Genomic DNA, 25897 nt, shown 5'->3' on the forward strand with positions numbered 1-25897 from the left:
CAGGACTCTGGGGAAAACCCTTAGAAACTCCACTGGCCAGAGATCAGCGGCAACATCTGCAACAAACGCTGCAGTGGCAGAACGGGAAGTTCTGGTCCTTCCAGCCACCCGGGATTCCCAACTTGACTCTTCCAGGAAGTGCTTTCTTCACCCTTTCTCTTGCGAAATCTAGGGTGCCCCCCTCTCCCTCCCTTCTCAGCCTTCTTATACGGCGGTGGGGCAGCTAGAATCCCCAGCTGCAGCCCTGAGCTGGAGCTCTGCACAGCGGCTCCCTCCTTGCCTGGCCAGCTGAGCGCCCAGCTGCCGCCGCTCTTGACCATAGCAGCTTGGAAGCACCCCTCCCGCAGGTGGGTCACGTTTCTGGATCTTTGCCTTGTACCTTTCACCAAAGGGCCCGCCTCCTTTATCTGTTTCAGCTAACTTTGAACCCCTCCTTTCAGGACCCCACTCCCCAAGCTCCCGGGTAAGGAAATAGGAGCTGGCAAAGTTCCCAGCACGCCCCTGCATCCCTCCCAGGGAAAGGCCGGTCAGGAGTGTCGCGCAGTCTGTTAAGCAATTCAGCAAGTTTCCAGATTCCTGGCTTTTCATCGCTTATCTCTACACTAGAGAGCAGAGAAGTCCGATTTCAATTCCTCTCATAGCTCACTTCTAGATAAGAGCAATCTCGTGGTGCGCATCAGAAGGGAGCCTGAGCCTGCAAGAATGTGGTTTTGGCAATCTCTGCCCTCTCAGATCTGAGGTCACTTCTTGACCAAGAGCTGAAATTGGTCCCGAGACCTGCACCCACTTCCACCTTTGGTCGTGATTTAAATTTCCTTCTATAGTTTAGCGATTGCTTTTCCAGAGAAATATTATTTGAAATGTAACTTACTGTGAAGAGGAAACAAAAACCTTGGTTCTGTTGGTCCAGAGGCAGCAAGGAAGGAGTCTTTTTCCTCTGGATGGTGATTCGGGGACTTTCTTTAAAAGATGACTGGTCCAGTGGAAAGGGAATTGGATGGAGAATTGGGAAGCAGGTTGGAGAATTCTGTCCCTTGTTCTAACTAGAAACTCAACACCTCAAGCCTCAGTGTTCACATACGTAAAGTAGAAGCCTATGGGACCAGATGCTCCACCAAACCCAGCTCTCACAAGGTGAAAATGCACAACTAAAGATGCTTGCGGGTTGGGAATTTTTTGACCACCTTGTTAATGTTATAGGTATGACCAAGTGATTACTCTCTTCCTCATAAGGCAGGTTTCGTTTTTTATTATTTTTTTAAAATATATTTTTATTGATTTTTTACAGAGAGGAAGGGAGAGGGAGAGAGATTTAGAAACATTGATGAGAGAGAAACATCAATCAGCTGCCTCCTGCACACTCCCTACTGGGTATGGGCCTACAACCAAGGTACATGCCCTTGACCGGAAACGAACCTGGGACCCTTGAGTCCGCTGGCCGATGCTCTATCCACTGAGCCAAACCGGTTAGGGCAGGTTTCATATTTAATAGGGGAAACGACCCGTTTATGGAGATAGTCTCTTCCCCTACAAGTAGCTTAGACTTCTACCACATTTATCATTCAGCACGTACCCTCAGCTTTCAGAACCATTCTTCACCCCACTATGTGAGAATGTCCTAGTCCCTGGAAATGGCAGTCTCATAAATGTCACTCACATGAAAGAACATTTTTTTCTGATACAGTAGGGGTAATTTTATAAAATGGCACATTTATTTGAAGTAGTAACTTCTTTGAGATATGGCCTTTTGCAAAGCCCAGGTTCTTCAGAATGCTGTGATTTAGCAGGGTATTATTCTGCCTGCATGGCAAACACTGCCAACCCATAAAACAGGAAGAGGCACTCCCTCTGTGTCAAGCTGCGAGGTTTTAAAGTAATGGTACATGTGTAGAGAGAAATTGGGGAACAGCACTTGCTTCATTTGGCATCGGTTATGGTTCTGCTGAATGACATCCACACGGCCACTCGAGGTTCAGAAACCAGCATAGATAAGGCCTGACCCCTGGCTTGAGGACAATCTCCAGGCTTCTGCCTTGCATAAGCTTGGTAACTGTTGTTAGAAGTAACCAAATAACATTTTTCTGAGCCTGTTTGTTAATAAGTGGAAAATCCTGGGCCTTGAGCCTTGTGAAGAGTTTTAAGAAAAAGGGATTCATTTGTCATAGATTTCAAACTGGAAGAAACCCTGAGCAGTCACTACATTTCCCTGCCTCCTGAAGACCCACCCTTGTAACGCTCTAATGAATGCCAGTATTAAAAGGATATAGATTCTCCCTTTAAAATATCCCCAGTAGCTAGCACTGCAGTCATCTTCAGATACACAGTTCAATATTTCATGACCCTCACCAACTTGCTCTCTTTAGATGACATTTGAGTCCTTTGTCAACTGCTATTTAAAAATAATTTCCTTTTAGACTAATAAGCTAGTGGCGTGTGTGCACGCGCGCGCGCACACACACACACACACACACACACACACACCCATACACACACAAGTGCAATCACCCTTTGACCGTGAAGGCTTGCTAGGGCACCTTGTAGCTTGTTTCTTCTGGGTTGTCCTCTGAGGAGGAGGTGGTTTGTTAACTGTTTGTATCCACACTTACCTTTAATTCTGACTGTAAAACTCTAGAATAATAAGGCTTTCTGGGTGGGATTTTATTTCTTGAAGTTATAGTTAGGCCAGAGGTAGTAACAATAAAATTTACAGACTCAAGACCTCCGAAGCCACCTGTTTGACTGTTCTTTGTACATCCAAAGAGAATGGGTCATTAGTTGATTATGAAGACTTCCTGAGCAGTTCCATGTGATGTGTTAAACATACTCAAAATATTTTGAGTGACATGTAGGTCATTTCCAAAATAATTTGAATTTAGAGTTATTATTTATTTTATTTGGAGAAGAAGTCAGTCCTGGAAGGAATAAAGCTAAATAAATAACTAATAAAGGATAATTAATAAAATAATGCATGATAAGAAAACATACTTGGCCTATATATATAAACAATTTGTCCTTCCAAATCACTAAGAAAAAAAAGAACAAAGAATGTTTGCACCATTTGAAAATCACATTTACAAATATATCACTGCAGAAAGAATGCAATAGTTTACTAAAAGAAGTATTTCAATTCTAACAAGGCAGGGCATTGACATCCTAATCTAAATGCTTCCCCACAAAGTTCCAGAAGAGTTTATTCAACCCTGTGTGGAGTGGTCTTGCCATTTGTACTTTGACATTCAAGAATTTCTGAAAAGTTTGAAGAGAAATATGTGTATTTCAAATGTAGAGGGCATGCTCAATCCTAATGTCAGGATGAAATAAAGTTCATGGGTTTGAAAAGTTAGGAACTACCATTCTGATTTAATAGAACTGTGTGTACAGCACACCTCTTAGAAGGTTATGAGAACACAGACTGGATAGTATCTTCTGCCTCAGCTCCAAAGATTGTAGGGGCTCCAATCCTGAAGGAGCACGGGATAGGAGGGGGCAAATTAGCCATGGACAATAATTAGGCATGTTTTATCCATACCTGCTCATTTCTCAGGGGGTGGAAACAGCTTTGAGCCAAGTTAAACAGAGGCTGAAGTCACTTTGCACAGATGTTGGTAAACTCTCTTGTCCCAGGCAGATTAGTGCCCCTTCTCTGGGGTCCATGCTGCGCATTCCCCTGCTCAGTGCCTCACACACTGTATTGTCAAGATTTGACTGTTTCCACATCCTCCCCAAGACTGGAGCCCCTTGAGGACCAAGAGGGTCTCAGTGATCACTTCATCCCTGACACAGTAGAAGAAACACTAAGGTTCCTGCAATGTCTTTCTCCTTTTTTTAAAAAAAAATTATAATAATTTCCATTATTTACATTATATGTACAGCACAGTGCCTGGCACAGAGAGGCTGTTCAATAAATCTGTCGAAAACATGAAATCCTACTAAGATATTATTGGTAACACTGATTTTTAGGTTGGGAAGATGCTGATCATTACAGGCGTAATAGCTTACGAGCATGGCTGTCCCCTGTACTGGACCAGTTCATACAGTCAAGTGCCCAGATTTCTACTACCTGCCTTTTGGGAGAAGTATGGGATTCCTTTGCACTGTGCAGTACATATAATGTAAATAATGGAAATTATTATAATTTTTTTAAAAAAGGAGAAAGACATTGCAGGAACCTTAGTGTTTCTTCTACTTAACCTTAATTTTATTAACCCTATTATGCTGCTATACTGGTAAGTTTCATAATAAATTTGTAACTATAATACTTTGGAGTCTAATTCATTTTAAAGAGTAATTCATTTTCAAGAGTGACATAATACAATTAAGGCATTTAACTGAGGTCATAAAAATTAGAATATTGAATTTCTAAAGATTTTAATTAGTTTAGCTTAAGTAAAAATTTTAGCTCTTCTGTAATACCTCAAGGCATGTCATAAGCTATAAAGCCTATTGAACAGTTCAAAAGAACTAAGTAATGTCGAATCACTCTTATAAAAAATTATTATGCTTCTAGTTATTTCTTCTCCAGTGCTAAAGTATTTTAGTACCCAAGTACTAAAATGATTTTTTTTTTCATCCAATTCAATTGCCCTGATACAGGTGGTATGGGAAATGGAAGGAGGTCAAGGAGAAAGCAATTAGGAGGTTGGTAAATGGTTCATTGTGGTTAATAATGAAATTGTGCCACTAGTTGGTTATCCTAGACTGAAATCCCAAATTGTGAAGTTTCTTTTCTTCTTCTTTTCTTTTTTTATTTTATTTTATTTATTTTTATTTTATTGAGGCATGTGTGGCAAATTGGAAGATATGTGTTTGGGGATGCGAGTATACACACAAAGGTCCCTGTAAGTATCTCCCTGAGGAAACCAAGAGTCCAGCAGTGGTATCGGAGTTACAGTCCCAATTGTGTTAGCTCCATGTATGGGGTGGAGAGGACCTGGGAACCTTTGTTAGAGTAGGAGAGCCACATGGATTCTGTTTTGGTTAAGAATCTAGGATCTTCTGAGAAGGGAGGTCCCTACAGAAAGAGATTTAGGCCTAATGCGCAGAGTCAAGATTGGAAAAACGAGTCATCCTGTCAGCCCAGTTATTTTCCCATTTCCTTGGGCACATGTCCGAGTCTTGGGAAGAAAGGGATGAGAACTAGAGAGGAAGAGACTCTGTGTCGTGCTGGACAACAGCTCTCTAAGGGTAGGGTGGGGGTGGGTCTTGATTTGTAGCCTTTGCTGATTTCCCTGGTGTGAAAACTCGCCTCATGGTTGATTGCAAGCTTTCAACCACACACACCACTGAAAGAGCCGAGATACAACCCAGGAATTAAAAGTGTTTTCTTAAAAAACATTTCTCACCCAGCACAGCGCTCAGGCTTGTTTATCAGAGTATAGCACAGAACGGGGAAGAAGTTTCAAGAGCTCCTCTCCTGAGATAAATGGAGCAGCTGCCAGGCCAGGCCTCGCCCCTCTGGTCAAGCTGACTTTGCAAATGGTACTATGGCCATTGAGAGCCCTGGTGCCTGGGAGCCAGATTAAAAATGGAAGAAAATGGTATCCAAAAGAAGATGAAGGAAACTATATTCGTAAAAATGTATGAGCCACCCCTGGAGATTTCTAAAAAGGGTAAAGAGATACTCTGAAGCAGCATGGGGTTCTCCCATCAACGGGCTTCAAGGGAGGGATCAGATCCACGGCCAAATTGCTCTACCCCCAAACTGATTGGGCAGTTATCAAATATTTAGGTAATTTCTAGTGGCCTCAATGTAAAGATAAATGACTATTCCTAGGAAATTAATTTAAACAAAGTTAATTCACAGTTGAAATGATGCAGTCACTTCCTAAATATCTCTGACTACAATAGTCCTAGAATTTACACTAAAGATTAAGTGGGTTGTTGTAATCACCAGATTATCCAATAAGCCATGCTCATGTAGTGTGTACAAGCCAAATGCTACTCAATCAGTGCGAGTTGTTTTTCTGATGGTGACAATCCAGGGCCAGGGCCTAGGCCTGGGGCTGAATCTTTGGGGAACCAAAGATTTGTAAGAAGTGTTCAAAAATTAGAATGTAAATGGAGTTCAAGGTAAATAAACTCAGACATGACTGAATCCCTGACCTTGTTGTCATGAGCCCGGCTTTAATCAAATGAAATAAGCAGCCTAGACAGTGGATAATGAACTTACCTGCTGAAATTCTTGGCCAGGGAATCAGAAAACAACCTTCATTTAGCTTGACAGATGCAGCGGAGATCTAAATGTGAAAACATATGTTAATGAGATTTATAATTGAACTAGAATGTCACCAAAGAACTTAAATTAAAAATATTTTTTGCCCAACTGGTGTGGCTCAGAGGTTGAGTGTAGACCCATGAATCAGGAGGTCACAGTTTGATTCCTGGTCAGGGGACATGCCAAGGTTGCGGGGTCAATCCCCAATAGGGGTCGTGCAGTAGGCAGCCAATCAGTGATTTTCATCATTGATGTTTCTACCTCTCTCTCTGAAATCAGTTTAAAAAATACACACACACACACACATATTAAAAATATTTTTCCCTGCCGAAACCGGTTTGGCTCAGTGGATAGAGCGTCGGCCTGTGGACTGAAAGGTCCTAGGTTCGATTCCGGTCAAGGGCACGTACCTTGGTTGCGGGCACATCCTCAGTGGGGGGTGTGCAGGAGGCAGCTGATGGATGTTTCTAACTCTCTATCCCTCTCTCTTCCTCTCTGTAAAAAATCAATAAAATATATTTATAAAAAAAAAAGAAAAAAAATATATTTTTCCCTAAAGTGCAATTAAAGTAGGTAATATAGGTCTGTATTACCTTGCTCCCCTGGTAATTCATTTGGTGATAGTGAAATGTCACTAACAGAATCATTTTAGTTGCAGCACAGTCCTAGCTAGTTCTGAGGATTAGCAATTCCCGTTAGAAGCATATACCCCCACAGAACGTTAATGTAAAGGTTATATTTAGTTATGCCCCTTGACTTGATCAAACTGTACAAGATATTATTTCCTTTTGTGTCATTCTAGTGGGTAGCATAAAAACTAATCATCAGTCAACTAAGTTGATATGAGGCACATAACATTTTCTCACAAAACATCTAAAATAATCAGTTTTTCAGCAACAAACCTGCAGTGGTTTCTTTAGTTAGACTAAGAGCTTTAAATGATATATTTCTGTTATCTAGGGCTATTACTAACAGAGCTACTTCTAACTACATATAAACTGAATATCAAACCAACCAAAATAGAAAGAAAAATAATTCGTAGCAAAATCCATTGATTGGGGGGCGGAGGGAAGGGCACAGTAAATTTTTTAATAAACTAATCAATGGTCTTTTTAAACCAAAGTCCTTTGATTTTGCTACAGTAATGTACACTGTCAGTAAAACAGTATATGCTTAAATGTGAACATGTTTGCTTCCCTTATGTATTTAGTGAGCCTCGATCTCACTAAATACATAAACTGCTCAGTGAGTGAATTGGATGGGTTCATGTGTTAGGGTAAGAGTTTTTGTTTTGTTTTTGTATTTTTTTGCTTTCCAGTTGTCCCTGAGATATATCAAAACAAAAGTTCTGAATCACAAGAAGGCTGGCCTAGTTGCAGAACTCCCTCCTGCCCTGTGCCTCCTGATGAAAACGGTATTTGATTGATGGGCTCTTCAGCTCATCATAAATATATTGTCAAGTTAGGTTAGGTTTTCAGGTTGAAATTCAAAAGGAATCATAAAACAGAAGGAAGGACTAAAAATAAACAAACAGAAAAACCTGTTTATAGGCATCAAATTAAAATGAAAAATCCTGTCACATCTTATAGAGTTTAGAGGTGCTATTTCTTTTCTAACTTCCCGGAGCTGTCCAAAGGAGATACTGTCCGAGGAATTCAAAATCTTGTATGAGCAATCATTTCAGAATTCTAACCTGATTTTTTTTTAAATGGAGAAAGGGTCAGACTGTCTTTAATAAAGGTTTCATCCAAACAATAAACGAGATACTGTATGGCACTATGTTAGAGTGGCTATTGATGTCCTTTTGTGGGTGGATTTAATCAAACTATAACTTTGTGGCTCGTGGAAGATAACTGTTTTTTGGGGTTTTTTTCTAAATTTTTTTAAAATATATTTTTATGGATTTCAGAGAAGAAGGGAGAGGGAGAAGGAGAGAGAGAAACATCAATGATGAGAGAGAATCATGGAGCAGCTGCCTCCTGCAGGCCCCACACTGGGATGGAGCCTGCAACCCAGGCATGTGCCCTGACCAGGAATCGAACTGTGACCTCCTGGTTCATAGATCCATGCTCAACCACTGAGCCTTGCTGGCCGGGCTGGAAGACAACTCTTTAAGGTTTCCTTGAGAGAGTTACAGAGCAAAGCGACCTGCGTACTTGCAGTCTGACATCTTACCTTGAGCCTGGCTCCCTTGACTCTTCTTATGAGGTCTGCACACCATTCTTGCCTCTGGTTTTCATAAAAACAAGATTCTAGACTCTCAGACCCGGTCAACGATTACTTAGGGGGAAAACTGTAAAGCAGGTAAAATGTTTCTTCATCCCCTAATAAGCTCAACACCCTGTCTTTTTTCCTCCCACTGTTAAACTTCAAAACAGCTATCATTCTGTTTTCATTCCCGGTGGTTCTCAGCCCTGGGTGCTCCTTAGAATGGATTGTTTGTTTTAATGTCTGAGTTCTCCTTTAGATCAGTTAACTCGGAATGCCAGCAGGTGATCCCCTAGCATTTAATAGCAGCCCAGCTGATTTTAATGTGTGACCAGGGAAGAGAACCACTGAAAGCTAACAGACAATGTTTGCAAGCTTGGCTCTACAGTAAAGTCATCTGGGTAAAAGCTTCAAAAAAATTTTTTTTAACTTTATTTATTTATTTTTCTGTCACCATTTATGCCCTTTTCCACCTCCACCCTCCCCTTTTCCCTCCACCCCTTACAATCAATGAAAAACAACAACAACAACAACAATGCCCAGGCTCTATCCTAGACCAATTAATTCAGACTCCAAGAGTCAGCTCATCGTATTTTGCAAAAGCTCTCCCGTGATTCTAATGTGCACCAGGGTTGAGAACCACTGGTTTCTGTTGTAATCTTTTGCAGAAGTATTTGTACTTTTAAAGCCTTAGTGATTATCAGAAGTTGCTTTGATGAATGAAGGAAGGATTGGAAGGAGTGCCAGAAAGTGCCTGTCTGTACCACCATTTCCCTTCTCCTTACATTCCTCTCCAAACCAATCTCTGTAGGGGGTCTGTCGTTGTTTACTTATGATTATATTATGGCCCTCAGCACCCTATTTCTATTACTCGATAGTGTGTGTCTTGTGAGATGGATAGTTTTGTCTTTATAGTTGTTTTTATGATTACCTCCAAACCTTTTTTATCTGAAACATTTTTTGCATTTTCAGTTTGTATATATATTATCTATCTAAAATTGGGTGAACTTAAAAACAAATACCACTTCTAATAATATATGTAACTAAGATTAAATCTTTACATAAAAGAATTTACCTTGATTTGTATTTTCTATGGATTTCTCAGAATAAAAAATATAGGAGGAAGTCATGAAAACTAATTATTGCTCTCAGGCCTATCTGCACTAGAGAGAGGAAGGTTTTTCTTTTCTCTTCTAAATACAGTATTTATATATTTTCTTTTTCATTCTATAAAAACCCTTGGGCAGTGGTTGGCAAACTCATTAGTCAACAGAGCCAAATATCAACAGTACAACGATTGAAATTTCTTTTGAGAGCCAAATTATTTAAACTTAAAATTCTTCTAACGCCACTTCTTCAAAATAGACTCGCCCAGGCCGTGGTATTTTGTGTAAGAGCCACACTCAAGAGGCCAAAGAACCGCATGTGGCTCTCGAGCCACAGTTTGTCGACCACGGCCCTAGGGGAAACAAATGGTCCGTCTCCTCAAAGCAAGGCAATAAAGGGCCACCTTTTAGACCTTTTAGAAGGAGCACCGGTGGGTTGTTGTATTTTCTATTCTTCTTTCTAAAAGGAATGGGATGTAGGTCTATTCTAGGGCTGGGGAGGAGAAAGGGGCCATTTTTGTCCCTGACTGCTGATACACAGGACTTTAAAATTTTATTTTGATATATTCTCCAAATGCGGTCTATGCATATACATAAATACACAGCTAGGATGAAAATCATGCAACTTTAATTTTGTATCCATTTATCAGATGTTTGTACATGGCCATTATGCTTTAATATGAATTAATTTTTTTAAATAACCTGGGATTATCTCCTAAACAAAACAAATAGATTGCACTGTATTTTTAATACGTTAAAAAGCATTATTTGTTAACTATAAGCATTATATATATATATATGTGTGTGTGTGTGTGTGTGTGTGTGTGTATACACACACACACACATATATGATTATCCTAAAACTTACTAGAATATTTAACACAGTTCTGAAAATAAATAAAAAATAAAGTGGAAATAATTAGTCTACCCAAATTTAAGACTCACTATATAAGTACATTCAGAGGCAAGGGGAGACTCATAGATCTATGGAACAGAGTAGAGAACCCAGAAACAGACCCACACATGTGCAGACTACTGATTCTTACAAGGTGAAAAGCAATTCAATGAAATAAAGATGATCTTTTTAACAAATGATAGGGAAATAATCAGATATTTATGTGCAAAAAAAAATGAACCTTGGCTTAAATCTCACACTTTATACAAATATTAAATCAAAATGCATAATGGATTTAAATGTAAAATATAAAACTATAAAACCTTTAGGAGAAAATATTGAGGACCTAAAGCTTAGTGAAGAAATCGTAGACATGATATCAAAAGCACAATACACACTCACACACAAAAAGCACCATTAAATTTCATAAAAAAAACTTTTGCTCTGTGAATGACCCTATTAAGATGATAAAAAAGCAAGCTACAGATTGAGGGAAAAAATATTTGAAATCCCTATATCTGACAAATGACTCATATCCAGTATACATAAAAAATTATAAACACTCAACAACTGAAAAACAAACAATCCAATTAGAAAATGGCAAAAGACACACAGACTTTTTACCAAACAGGACGTGCAGGAGGCAAATGAGCAAATGAAGAGGTCCATACCATGGATTGCTACTCGACAATAAGCAAGGTCAGACTATTGATACAGGCACCAACGTGGATGAATCTCTAGGGCATTATGCTGTGTAACATAGAACCATTGGAAGTGCTAACTAATCAAGGTCTGAGGACGTAAAACAATTAAAAGTTTATTTGGAATCTTAAAAGGTTTGAATCCCTGAGACACAGATTCAGTTGCAGCCCAAGTTGCCCTCAGAGAAAACAAAGGCAGGATTTGTAAAGACAAAAAACACCAAGGGTAATTCGTTCATGCAAATGAAGGATTGCTGGCTAGGTAACAGAGATTGGTTAGTTTCAATACGTAAACAAGGGGATAAAAACCACAAGGAGGAGGTCAAGTGCATGTGTGTCCACAGAGCGGTTGTTGCTCCAGGTTTGTGAGTCAGCCTTGAACTGAGTTTAGCAACAGGTTTAGCAATTTGGCAGCTCTGAGAACTGGGGCACCAGGTATGCACAGGCCCCACTTCCTTAATAGCCTCCTGACTCTGTTTTATATAACGTGACTCTTTTAGGAATGCTTATTCCATTTTATTTTTGTCCATTCCTGAAGGATGCACAGGAACCTCTTGTATTATTTTTACAACTTTCTGTGAGTCTATAATTATTTCAAATGAAAAGATTTTTTGGTTATTATTGATTTGTTAACTATAAGCATTTAATATATGCAATTTTTATAATCCTGTTTGGCCATTCACATGCTTTTACTATACTAAAGTTCTCTGCAGCTGGAAGTGGCTTGTGATGTCTGACCCCTGGGAGGTAAGAGAAGTAAACACACCACACTGGCTCTAGCATCCTCATGGGATGCCAAGTTAAGAACATCTGAGAAGAATGCTGCCTCAGGTTTCCAAAACCTGGGGTGGGATCTGCAAACAGAGAGATGATAGGCGATAAGCAAAACTCTTCATTACCCATACTTGATCCCTCTTACACACACAGACACACACACACACACACCGCGCGCGCATTTCAGTGGCAGCCTCTACCATGGCTTTCACAGTCCTCTTGGCCATTTTTGCATCTGTGTCATTGGTTGCCAATCTCTAATCTCTACAAACATCCTTGTTGGATCAGATTACCTGTCTGGCCTACCTCCCAAGGAGCCTATCTCCATAGGAGGTAAAACCAGTCCTGGTGATTTCCCAAACCAGGAGATATTCTTGTCGCATTTCCTGTTACCTAGCAGGTTTATAAAGATCTAAAGGAAGGAGAGGAGACCACTGTTATAACTGTTTTAACCCATCTTTTCCCTCAATAACTCTGCTGCCTCTTTGCCATCTTTCTTATTTTCTTTATTCCAGAATTCCATCCTACATCCAAGAGGAAAATAGGACTAGGAATGTTTATAGTTTTGAAGCAAGAACCCTTACTACCTCCATAAATTCATGTTTACACCTGGGAGTTATTTTGAGTTACAAATAGTCTGAAATGGGTGTAACTTCCTTCTTTATGTAGTATTTACTGTAAAATGATCTCTCTTGTGGTTTAGAGCATGCATACATCTTGTTTTTATGTACTTCTATTATTAGGCTATTTCCCCAAATATTTACTAACTTTTTTTATATGCAATTATTTCATCATCACAGTTATGGTAACCTTAGGTCAGGTCTTTTTTTTTTTTTCCATAAGAAAGTAATCATAATATTGCATTTTCTTAGGTTGATTAGCAAGCAAGAACTGTGACAAAGGCTTGTGTGCAGTTTATTAGGGAAGTGACTTCAGGGAGTAGGCATGAGGGGCAAGGGGCACAGGGCACAAAGCAGGGAAGGTGGGAAAGACAGGAAGATGTTACCTTGGCCATTGCTACAGACGAGTGATGCTCTGATCCAGTGGACTTTCTGGAGAGCCTTATGAAATTTGTCAGAAATGTGTGCCAGAGAATGAAAGGGAAGTACTTATCTATGGAGTCCTGGTCCATGGGGGCCCCATGGGTTGTACGTGTCTGAGTTCTACCCAGGTAGAGGTATCAGAGGGACCCCAGGACAAGAATCAAGAGATATAAGATGTGGGGCCCTTAAGTGAGCCTCTGTTAGGCACTGGAAGCTGAGCAGCACTCAGTTACTGCCCAAGGACTGGAGATAGAACCAGGAGGATATGATGTGGAGCTCAAGATGTAGCCAACATGATTATCAACCTAAGAGCTTCTATAACTTGATAGGAGTTATGACCAATGGAATAACTATAGTTCCTTCTATTAAGTCAGCCAGTGATATTTAGTATCTCCTTACTGGTTTTGCACCTTCAATTTGCCCAGTGATGTCTCTGAAGGTTGAAGAGTGAAAATTAATTGTAATGGTTGGAGGAACAGCCCAAGTATGTTACATTGGGTTGCCAGGTTGCATTTTAAGATAGAAATATTAAAATTAAATGTGAAAGAATTATAAATGAGAGAAATTCACACTTGAGCTGTTTTTACATCAATGTTTTCATAAATCCATATGTTCTAAAGCTATTTCAAGTGAGGTTTTATTTATAAAAAATAAGAAAGGACAGCAGAAGCTTCTTAAGAATTATGGAATGCTGTTTCAGATAAATTGTATGCATTTATAGAAGCATAAAATTAAACTTTAATTTACAGAATTTATATAAAGGTTATATTAATTACATAATTAATATATTGATTCATTAAATAATTAATGGTTTATTAAGTAATCTATTCATAATAAATTTACTATTGTTATAGTGTACCCCTGAATCTCACAAAGGACGCCTCAATCAAAAAGTCAAATTATGGAGTCATTTATTCAAAAGCCGGTGGTTACAAGGTGGCATAAGCACTCCAAATCTCGCAACCCTGAAATGCTGGCCACATCCGGCTTATATAGACAGAATATCACAAAGGTATCGATTACATCTTTGGGTTTGGAATGAGGAACCTGGTTTACACAAAGCAGTTACAGAAGCGAAATTGAGCAAGTTAGTTATCTATAAAGATTAACTATAGTTTTGGGTCTTCAGATCACTGAATCAACGGAAACACATTATCTGGAGCCACTGAGGCAATTTAGGGTAATTGTGCTGTCCTGGTTTCCAGGTACAGAAGAATGTGCTTTGCTAACCAGTAAGATCACAATCAATGGGATATTCAAACCACCATCCATGGAGTATTCAATTGATTAGGATAGCATACATAAGTTCAGAAAATCAAAGTAATTTTTCTATACTTTTCTATTGTTTTACCAAGCAAATAAGTACAGAAGCCAAAACAGCAGGGTTAAAGTTAAACTGCAGTTTCTACCTGAGATGATTGTTACGATACTTCACTATGTCTCAAAAATGGTTTTAAGATATGCATCTTACAATGTCTCCAAGGTAGATACATACTATCAATTTATCATTTTAAAGATGACACTAGGACCCAAAGAGTTTGAGGAGCTTATCCAACCAAGGTCTAGTAAAAAGGTGGAATAAAAAATAAAGGACTGTGTAGTCCACATCTTCATTTTTTTAAAAAAAGTTTATGGCAGGCTATAATAAATGAATGTGGTTGCCAAATTATTCACAATAAAGTCCAGAATCACTCTCTCTTTGCAATGATTAAAATGATCCAAGTGAGAATATGTCAATAAAGGTATCATCCATCTCATTACAGGACACCAGCAAATCTGTATTTTGTTTGCAAATTTTAATCCCAATATAAGATATAGAAAAATAATATATTAGGATAAACAAATAGAGTAGTGAGGGGACAGCCAGGCACACTACACTAGAACTTTTGGAACTCTAACTATTCAGTAAATATGATATCATTGCAAAACATATGCACAGTTAAAAACATCCACCAGTGTGTGTCTTGGTTTTTTATTGCATCTCTTTATTCAACAGAAGTTTTTCATCAATGATTTTGTTAAATAAGACATATGAGAACATATATATAATTTTTAAAAATACATACATATATTTTTATTGATTTCAGAGAGGAAAGGAGAGGGAGAGGGAGAGATAGAAACATCAATGATGAGAGAGAATCATTGATTGGCTGCCTTCTGCATGCCCCACACTGGGGATCGAACCCACAACCCGGGCACGTGCCCCGACCGGGAATCAAACCAAGGCCTCCTGGTTCCTAGGTCGACACTCAACCACTGAGCCAAGCTGGCTGGGCTATATATGACAATTTTTTACTCCTTCAAAATTTTGTGAGGAATTCATTAGAAGCTTAGAACAGCATCCGTCAACCACGGTTTCCTGGAGATAATCCTCATTAATTTTTCCATGCCCAGAGCATTCATGTTGTGTTGGGTATTTGTTCTATTATCTTTCAGTCATGGAGAAAACTTCTACAGATACACTTCCTCTTACAATGATTCCTCCAGAAGAGCAAGAGACTGTGTGTATTTTTGGAACTGGAGACTTTGGAAGATCACTAGGACTTAAAATGACCCAGTGTGGTTATTCAATTGTCTTTGGAAGTCGAAACCCCAGGACATCCAGCCTGCTGCCCTATGGTGCAGAGGTCTTGGGCTATTCGGAAGCGGCCCAGAAATCTGACATCATAATCATAGCAATCCACAGGGAACATTACGATCTTCTCCCAGCACTAACTGAGGTTCTCCGTGGGAAAATATTGGTCGATGTCAGCAACAACCTCAAAATCCATCAGTACCCAGAATCTAATGCAGAGTACCTTGCTCAACTGGTGCCGGGAGCCCACGTAGTGAAAGCATTTAACACCATCTCAGCGTGGGCTCTCCAGTCGGGAGCACTGGACGCAAGTCGGCAGGTAAGATCAAATGATGCCTTTACCTTACACTCCATTTCTTATGTCCACTTACCTCAAAACAAAATACCTACTGAATACTTCATTCTACTAATAGGTGCCATGAATCACTTTCTTGGGATGGAGCAAGTAGGGGAGTTAATTGTGATTCATTTTCCACTGTCTGCAAAGCTTTTGGTTTGATAGAACCCAGTGATGTCAGTCTCCGGAGGTCTCGTGTTTTAGTACTAGAAAATAACAGACCTAAAATGGTTGATTGATATCTTTTGCACTCCCATTACCTTGTATGAAACTACTTCCATTTATTCACTAAGATTAGCAGGAATCCATAAATGATGCGGCACCCACGAGTACAGAAGAAACATCAAACTGTTCACACTGTGGAAAATAAAGTCTTGTCCTATCAGTGTGATGTACCTAAAAAAGCACTCTCAACTTGAAACCCTGGTAGTTAACTATCCGACCCACGTGTGCACGTTTAAAACTTCATCTTATTAAATACTAGTAGCCCATTTGCAGGAAGAATCCTGCAAGCTGCGGCTGCATGCGTGCCGTTGCGGCCACCATGCCTGCACCCGCAGGCCGCTGCTGCCCGCCCCACTCCTCCCCGCCCTGCTCCACCCCGCCCGGGCTTTCCCTCTAGCAGCCACCTTGCTTTCCGCTTTTCCTCTCTCTTCCAAGTTGTCTTCAGTCTTCACTCCTCCCTCCCTCAGCGTATGCAAATTAACCGCCATCTTTGTTGTGTAATTTGCATACTCGCCCTGATTGGCTGGTGGGCGTGGCCTTGGCTGGTGGGCGTGGCAAAGGTGCAGTCAATTTGCATATTACTATTTTATTAGGTAGGATGTTGATTCAGCATCCTTGTTTGAAAAGCAGTTCACTACTATACATCCTGTTCTAAGCAGTACTTATATAGACTTTCAAAAATAATTATTAAAGAATAAATACCAAAATAATCATTTTTCGCCCAGGTGTTCATCTGCGGAAATGACAGCAAAGCCAAGCAAAGAGTGATGGATATAGTTCGTGCTCTTGGGCTGACTCCGTTGGACCAAGGATCTCTCTTGGCAGCCAGTGAAATTGAAAACTACCCCCTGCAACTATTTCCAATGTGGAAGTTCCCCTTCTACTTCTCTGCTATTCTGTGTGTCTTCTTGTTTGTCTACTGTGTTATCAGAGACGTAGTCTACCCTTATGTTAATGAAAAGAAGGATCACACATTTCGCATTGCTGTTTCCATCCCAAATCGTGTCTTTCCCATAGCGGCCCTGACACTGCTCGCCGTGGTTTACCTCCCTGGCGTCATTGCTGCCATCCTGCAGCTGTACCAAGGAACGAAATACTGGCGGTTCCCAAACTGGCTTGACCACTGGATGCTTTGCAGAAAGCAGCTTGGCTTGATAGCACTGGGATTTGCCTTCCTTCACGTCATCTACACACTGTTGATTCCTATTCGTTACTATGTTCGGTGGAGGCTGGGAAACTTAACCGCTACCCAGGTAAATCTCTACTCATTTGTGCTCTCCTATTCCTTCAATCAAAGAGGGATCTTGCTACATGATATTCCATTTTACAGTTATAGAAAATCAGTCTTCTAAGCATATTTATTTTTAAAAGTAACTAGAATCAGACATCTCATGTCTGTTTTTCGTTCTTGTTTTTGAGTGGATCCAGTTGACATCTCATACAACCATTGAGAAGGCGAGTTAGATTCCCAGGTTCCTGGGGTCCAGATCTGTATTCCCAGGATTGACTGGGATCCTGATAAACTGACAGATTTGAGATCTCAGGAAACCTAATGACACCTCCTTAAATTCCTTTGGGCACATTCAATAAATGTAAAGCACTGCATTTTCAAGCTTCTGTTTTTATGCATGCTACCTCTTTTAGGAAGTCAAAAACAACCATCTAATTAGGAAGGGGGCCATTTGAACTTGTGGCACAAGAATGTAAACAAATTTACAAAAGAGTGTTTATAACTGTATTAATGCTGTGACTGCCTCAATTGTTTAGTTTTCTAAGCAAATGGCAAATATTATTTTCTACATAGCAAAAAATAAAAATAAAAATAAAAATCAAAGATAATCAGCTCAAGGAGTGTAAAAGCAGTCCCAGAGGAAGTTAAGAAGTCATTGGTTTTGACCAATCTTAGTCTCATAGTTTATTAGTCAATAACTCATTGATGTTGCTCCTGTGGGTTTCTCAACATTATTTCCCTAACAAATATATGTGAGGTTCTTGGGGGAGAATCACATTAAAGTGGCCTGATTTCTCTCAATTTGCGGTGGGACAGACTTGATGCTGGATTACAATATAATAGACATGAAAGAGCCCAAACTTTCCGTGTGTGAATGATCAGTATATAGAACAGAAAAACAGACTCTTGCTGTAATTATGTGAGAACATCCAGTTTTGCTTGGGAAACAAGAAACTATATGGTAAAGAAACTATATGGTAAATGTTTACTTTGTTTTAGTATGTATACGGTCAATTAAAACTCCCTATACTACTCCTGGAGTCAACTATTATAATGAAGTCCCAGCAGAACCAATTACTTTTTCTATTAGCCTGCGGACTGAAAGGTCCCGGGTTCGATTCCGGTCAAGGGCATGTACCTTGGTTGCAGGCACATCCCCAGTAGGGGGTGTGCAAGAGGCAGCTGATCGATGTTTCTCTCTCATCGATGTTTCTAACTCTCTATCCCTCTCCCTTCCTCTCTGTAAAAAATCAATAAAATATATTAAAAAAAATAATAATAATTTCTAAGTGTATTTTTCGCTACAGTTATTTTCAAATGACTATTAAGAAATGTCATCTAATTTGCCTTGAGTAAATAAGCCATGCAGAGTTGTTTTCAGTCCCCTTGAAAGTTTGGGCAGTTTATTAAAACATGTAATTTTTAAAAATTGCTTGTAATTTTTCTTAGGCAATATCCAAGAAAGAAAATCCATTTAGTATCACTAATGCCTGGCTTAGTGATTCATATCTGTCTTTGGGAGTCCTCGGATTTTTCTTCTTCGTCCTCTTGGGGATCACTTCCTTGCCATCCGTTAGCAACATGGTCAACTGGAGAGAGTTCCGATTTGTCCAGGTAAGGACCTCCAGATTTAATCTACTTTCATTGCAAAATGTGTCTGGCTTTACAAATATCCTCATTTTTCTCTCACACCATGCACAGGTTTTCCTTTTGCTTCATCACTTCCCTAGCAATCTCCTAAAAATAGTAACTGAAACAAGTTCAACTTAGAAAATGCTAAACTCTGGTACCACAAAGGCAGATTCATAATGGTTTGATTCCTAGCAGGGCATTCCTTGCCAAGATTCCTGATTCCTCCCAGAGCCACAGCTGCAAGTATAGAGTGAAAAAACACCAACAACTATTATACTTTGTGGCAGTGGACTTGGTGCAAGGTAAAGAGAAACCCAAAGACAACATTTCTCCTTCTGAAAATCAATCTTAGGTTAGGGTCCCACTCATATATAAAGCAACATATTGAAATAAAGTTTAAAACCTTAGAAACACATCATGCTAGACTGTCATCATACCAGACTCAGTGCTGGGCTGTAACAGAAAAAAATCTGGTTTTTTCCACATATCAACCACCAGACCCCTCATCAAAGGGGATTTTTAACTATTCTTATAAACCAGTGGTCCCCAAAGTGTGGTACCTGCACCCAGCAGCAGCAGCAGGATCGCCTGAGATCTTGTTAGATACACAAATCCCCAGGCCCTCCCAGCAATTTGTTGTAACAAATGGATCAGAAACTCTGGACGTAGGACCCAGCAATTTGTTGTAACAATCCCTCCAGATATTCTGGCGCATGCTCATTGTGAACCAGTGTAATGGAATAGACCATTCGTAATTGATTTTAGGTTTGAATTTTATAGAACTATTCAGATTCCAAAAGTCTGATTTACTAGTATCCAGGGACTAAATGCAGTCGACATTTTCTCATGTTAACGCCTACATTCAAGACATTAAGATAAACATTGAGCTTTAGTATGTAGGCCAAAACAGATAAAAGTAGAGTGTGCTAATTGCTCTTTGTTGTGATAGAATTGAGCTAGTATGTGCATTTAGTCAGTAACATATACTGATGCAGTACTTGAGGACGTACTGTGTCTTGTTCCTCTCTGAGCTCCGGAATCGGTGACCAAGGGAAAAGGTCACCACTGAGCAAGAGGGCAAGGCACCTTGTTCATTCTAACTCAGAAGAGTTTGCTCCTGGGAGACTTTCCCATCCAGCCAGGTTAAGATGAGCCACCATGTCATTTGTAAGCACAATCTTTTTTTTTTTTTTTCCAAATGAAATATTTTTCATCCTGAAGGAGGGTTATTGCTTTCCTCAGAGTTTTGCAGAGTGTTCTAAATATGAAAGGTTTCAAATGTTTGTGGTTGTTGACAATATTCTTCATTGGCTTCCATGATATTGCTTTAAAATGCAAATAGTGTTAATGTACATATTTTTGTTTCTTGCTTTTATAGTCCAAACTGGGTTATTTGACCCTGATCTTGTGCACAGCTCACACCCTGATTTATGGCGGAGACAGATTCCTCAGCCCTTCCAGTCTCAGGTGGTATCTTCCTTCAGCTTACATACTAGCACTCATCATTCCTTGCACCGTGCTGGTGATCAAGTTTATCCTCATCCTGCCATGTATAGACAAGACCCTCACACGGATCCGCCAGGGTTGGGAAAGGAACTCAAAATTCTCTAAATCAGCACTGAATGGACAAACAGATATTTAAAGCGACGTTCCATTCACCCAGAGTTCTGAACTGTATGTTTAGAGACGAATAATGGACTCAGTCAAGAAAGCATTTTTCTCCCACCAAGGCCTGAAGTTTGTGAACAGCAAAGGAAATGTTGCCTGACTTTAAGAAATGGAGAGATTGGAAAAGATCAACCTTTTACCTCTGGTTAGTGATGAATTCGTGTAGGTCCTGCCTCTCCCAGAGGCAGTCGGGCTGAGATCCATATTAGCCTTGTGGCTTCACACTCAGAAGCTTCTGGTTGTGGACACCATGCAGAACCTAATTAATGTCTTTCAAACTCCAGGGGAAGTACATGCACTTTCCTTCTCTGGTTCAAGGGCTGAGGGGAGTGAAAGAGAAGACAGAAAAACGGTGGTCACTGATAAAGGCTTTATTTGGTACGTCTGAAGAAGAGGGCCAATGAAGTAAAAGGAATTCATTTTTTGTTTTTTGGACATGAAGGTGATTATAAATATTGCCAGAGTGAATTCTGTAGTCAAATGTACTCTTTGATTTTGCTTTTACCAATATGATTGTGAACAGTGGGAAACTATTTCATAACACAACAAAAATACCACAATTGATTGGAAGTATGGGTCAGATATATGCAAATATATACAGTTGTCCAAAGATCCCTCCTCTACAAGGAATAGGTGTAAGAAAGGTTGAGTTAAAATTGAAGAATTCTGATTAAATAAACCAGAATTTTAGATAGCAAGCTAAATAAATATTGTAAAGTTGCACTAGATTAGGTGTGCTTTTAAGTATTGTATGCTTTGTAAATAATATATTCCAAATATTATTCAGTACTAATCATCTATGCAATGAATTTCTAATATAAAAAAGGAGTTTCTATAATTTTTCATATTTTACGCAGTGAAATTAAGTGAATAATGAAAGTGAAAGTGTGACAGATGCACAGATGAGAGAATTATGGAAAGCCTTAGGGCAGAAAGGCATGAGCAGTAGTTGTTAATATGAGACTTGGTTCTTTCTCAGATCCTCACTGGAATGCAGGATGATTCCGTCGAGGGCGGTGTGAGCGATATCAGGTGTTAGACTGGTGGGGTCAGACCGGACCTGGGTTCAGCAACCTCAGTACCTGAGTCTGGGCTAGGAAATAATTCAGAGCCAAGCCCCAAACTATACGAGAACATTTATTTAGAAAGTCACAGAGATAGCAGAAGTAATTAGTAGAGGAAATGGGCTTAGGAAACAAGTTATAGAGGCAAGGGAAGGACCCCTGAAGCTTAGAAGTGAGGAAGGTGAACTTGATGGCACCTGAGGGGAAGACATGGAGGTGCTCTGAGGAGGAGGAGGGAGAGCCCCCTGAGTCCTTGCCCAAAGGGTTGTCAGGGTGGATATTTTAGGGGAGGCCCCAGGAGAAGATCTCAAAAAAATATTCAGCAGTTTTCCAGGTGTGTCCTTTCAGGGTCTAGGTCTCCACTGATTGATTGGTCGCTGCCAGGGCAGGGGGTCATTATCCAATGCAGCTGGTCCTGAGGTCAGCCTTGGGATTGCTTGTCTGATTTGCTGCATTTTTGTGCCTACTGCTGAAATACTGCTGAGGCCTAGTGTTATCTCCAGGGAGGAAAGGTCAGGGGGTCCAAATGATACGCCAGGGGAGGAAAGGTCACCATCGGGGCTTTCCCCCCAGGTGACCTCCAGGACCATCGTCCTTGCTCTGCTCATGTCTGTCTAACTGCCTACAATTCTCTCTGTTTTCTGTGCTGACAGTTCCACTTCCAAGATGACCTTCACCAGGATTAGCCTTCCTGGCTCATACATGAAGCTAAAAAGAGCATTAGGCACGATCTTCCCACATACTGAAATGACCAAAAGGCTTTGGGTTTGACATTTTTCACCTGCTCTATCATGACCATTTATTTTTCTCTCACTTTTTTAATCCTCACTCCGAGACATGCTTAGAGAGAGGAGAGAGAAAGGGGGAGAGAGAGAAACATTGATCAGTTAGTTGCCTTCTGCACCTGCCCCCAAGGGGGATTGAACCGAAACCCAGGTTTGTGCCCTGACCGGGAATTGAACTGGCAACTTTTGATGCACAGGATGGCACTCACCCAACTGAGCCACTCTGGCCCGACTCTTTTTTTAACTTTTATTACCATATATTCTTCATGACAATATACAAAATAATTAAAATGTATTAAAACATCACCCATAATCCAGGATGTTTTTTCTATAAAACGTTTTTAAAAATAGTTCTATTTATACTGTATACTCAACTTTACATCCTTTTTCACTTAATGTATTAATGGCTTTTGTTCTCTTAGTTACATGGTATATGTATTTAACTTATAGCTGCATAATATTATATCAAGTCGGCATTTATTAACCACTGCTCTAATTAAGAATGTAAGGTTATATTCATTCTTTACTAAAACAAATGACATTTCAGAGACTATCTTAGCACTTACAACTTTTTTCCATATTTCAAATTATTTCTTCAGAATACTTGCCAAGAATTGGGATTACAAAACTTGAAGAACTTTTAATAGCATTTGATATATATTGCCAAATTATTTCTAAAGTGACCTTGTCAGTATCATTGGTATTGGAGAGGGGTGTTGGTTTCATCATTCCTTTATAGGTTTTGCATTTTATCTCAATTTGTGTTCACTGAGAAGATACACAGAGCATATGACCATTGATTCATCCTTGATCCGCCCAGCAAGGACACAAAAAGCCGGAAGACTTTGAGCAGAGCTGTGTGTGAGGTGCCCAACCGAGAGCATTCGTGGGAAAATGTCCCTACTCATCCCTCTATTTTATGCCAAACAGTCAAGTGTTGGAGGGTTGTAGGCTGCCCTTTGGCTAGAGAATTGGTGGAGGACTATCTAGGCTGATACCATGCTCCTTTTTAGTAACAGTAATATGTTTTTTACAGGTCACAGTTCATCACTAAAAATAGGAAATACCATACCTAGGTAACAAAGCTCTCCTGGAGTAAAATAGACTCTACTTTTATAACCTAGTAGAAATGCTCTATCCAGGTACAAATAAAAGCTTTCCATGAAATGGGGGTGGCGGGGGGGGGGGGGGGGGAAAGGAAACATATGTAACACTTTCAACAATAAAGAATTTAAAATATTTTTTAAAAAGCTTTCCATGAAGCTAGAAGTTAAAGAGCGCCCCCTGGTGGTTTTGACAACTAGGTTTCCAGGTCTCAACCGCACAGATTCCAAACCACACCAGCAGTCCCTAAAAACCAATTTCCTTCCCTCCCAAACCCCTCCCTCCCCAAACCATCAAACCATTTCGACCATATAACACAGCCAACTAAATGAGTTTGCAATAGATGGAAATAGTGAACTGTACTCCTTTTAACAGATCCAAACTGTTCTATAGATAAAAGTTAGACTACATTTCTTAACTACTAGTTTCCTACATTCTAGTAACATTTTTCTTAAGCTCATAGACCTTTTATTTTTGTATGTTTCCCTGACTGCATTTGTAAATGTGTACTCATTAAACATTTTAAAAATATGTTTCAGCTTTGTTTAATTTTGGTTTTAACTTATTATCATTACAGAGAAAGTGATGAAAAGATTTTGAATCACAGAAGTTTCAGCATCAGGAACTAAAAATACCTCCCTTCGGAAATAAGGAAAAAGAGAGGCTGTTCCGTGGGTTTTAAAGCACATTGGTGGGTTTGCAGCCTCATGAAATGTATGCTTGAGCTCAGTGAGGAGATGCATTCTGATAGTCCACATGTTTCAGTTTCACCTTCAGAGAGGGGAGAGCATCCGCCGGCCTAACTGATGGGTATGAATACTCCACCCACACTGGACTTTCCTTCTCCCAGATGGATGCCACCAGATAGGGCTGATAATTTGATGGGGGGGTCGACGTCAGCTTGGATTGCAGTCTGTGGGACTAGACATTAAACTCCCTGCACAACTGGACAGCTGCAGCCCTGTTGGATTGTTATCATTCTTTCAAAAGCAAAATAAAAATTGATAAAGAAAGAGCTGTTAACTAGCTAGCTTAAGACAGGAAGGGAGCGGTCTAGAGAAGATAGAGGCATCTTGGCCTGAACAGTTAGAATAGCCATAAACCAAGGACAGAGGTATCTCTTGCCTGAGCCATAGGGGTAATAAATCTCTGGCCAAGAGAGAGAGAAAAAAGAGGCCACTTTATTTTTTTGAGCAAAGAAGCCAGTGGTTTCAATCTCAAGACTTGGCAGGATAAGGTTGCGAGGTACCATAAGATCCATCAAAAGTAACTCCAACTTGAACAGATAAGATCAATATGTGAAGGACAAAGGAAAGACAATTTCTGGAAAAGAAATATGTTTTCACAGAGTTTAGAGGAATGTTGCAAAATAAGGGGAAAGAAAGAGGAGGACTTAGGCTTTGGCCTTTGCAGTTGACCAATGAGGAAAACACAGGAATCCTAAGTTGGGGAAGGGTCCAATTAGAAAGGGTCATGAAGAGACAAAGAACTACAGCCTTGATGATGCCTCAAGACAAAGAGAGCTGTGGCCACCCTCTTTAGGAGAGACAGAATCTTAGAATTAGAAGCTTATAATTGGGAGTTTTAGAGTAGTATTTGCTTGCAATAAAGTTTCTGTACTTCTCACCTACCACCTTTGTCTGTGGCTTCATTCTTCGAGTTCATCTGGACAAGAACCTAGGAAAGAAATCACCCTTGTATCCTGCTCAATAAAAACAAAAACAAACAAACAAAACCCAAATCACTGTCAACCTAGAGTAAGCTAGAAGCAAATAGAGAAGCCCCTACTCAAAAGCTACTGCAATTAGAAATTGCAAGTGTTTCTTGTTCAGGGATCACAGCAGAGCCATGATCCTGGTGAACGTATGTCATGAATTTTGCCTCCAGGAGCTCAGAAGATTCTGGACCTCCTCCCCAAATCAAGGTGCCGCACACAGAGCTCACAATTTTTGTTCTGCATCTCCACAACCATCACCCATACCACCACCTAATACACACACACCAAACATATCCTACTGTGATCTGCTCTGATTTTGTACAATGAGTTAGGGTTACCATACAGAAAAACCCTCTGCTCCTCTAAAGATGTGTTCAGTAGTATTTAAAAAGAGAATAAGTTGCTCTCTTATGCATTACCTTTCCTGAAGCTCAAGGCAAAGACCTGAACAGTCAGATAAGAGGAAATAAGAAAAAGACCCAAGTGAGGGAGGAGAAGGTTCAAGGGTGAAGGGGAGAGGAATGGGGGGTTTAGACAAAAGGGAAGCTTGGATGAGCAGGACAGTGCACCCCACCCTAGCTCAAGGAGGACAAAGGCATCCAGTTCTACATGCTTCCT

General features: G+C 40.0%; 1 protein-coding gene across 1 annotated transcript; it reads left to right on the forward strand.

The window, feature by feature from the left end:
- The first annotated feature begins 223 nt into the window (after positions 1 to 223).
- Positions 224 to 24094, forward strand: STEAP4 (STEAP4 metalloreductase). Its single transcript, XM_028157539.2, has 5 exons — positions 224 to 347; positions 15378 to 15835; positions 16804 to 17331; positions 18759 to 18923; positions 20320 to 24094. The coding sequence occupies exons 2-5, from the start codon at positions 15380 to 15382 to the stop codon at positions 20581 to 20583; spliced, it is 1413 nt and encodes a 470-aa protein (XP_028013340.2). The 5' UTR covers positions 224 to 347; positions 15378 to 15379; the 3' UTR covers positions 20584 to 24094.
- The last annotated feature ends 1803 nt before the right edge of the window (positions 24095 to 25897 follow it).

Source organism: Eptesicus fuscus, chromosome 14 (assembly GCF_027574615.1).
Source record: "Eptesicus fuscus isolate TK198812 chromosome 14, DD_ASM_mEF_20220401, whole genome shotgun sequence".
Lineage (NCBI taxonomy): Eukaryota > Metazoa > Chordata > Mammalia > Chiroptera > Vespertilionidae > Eptesicus > Eptesicus fuscus.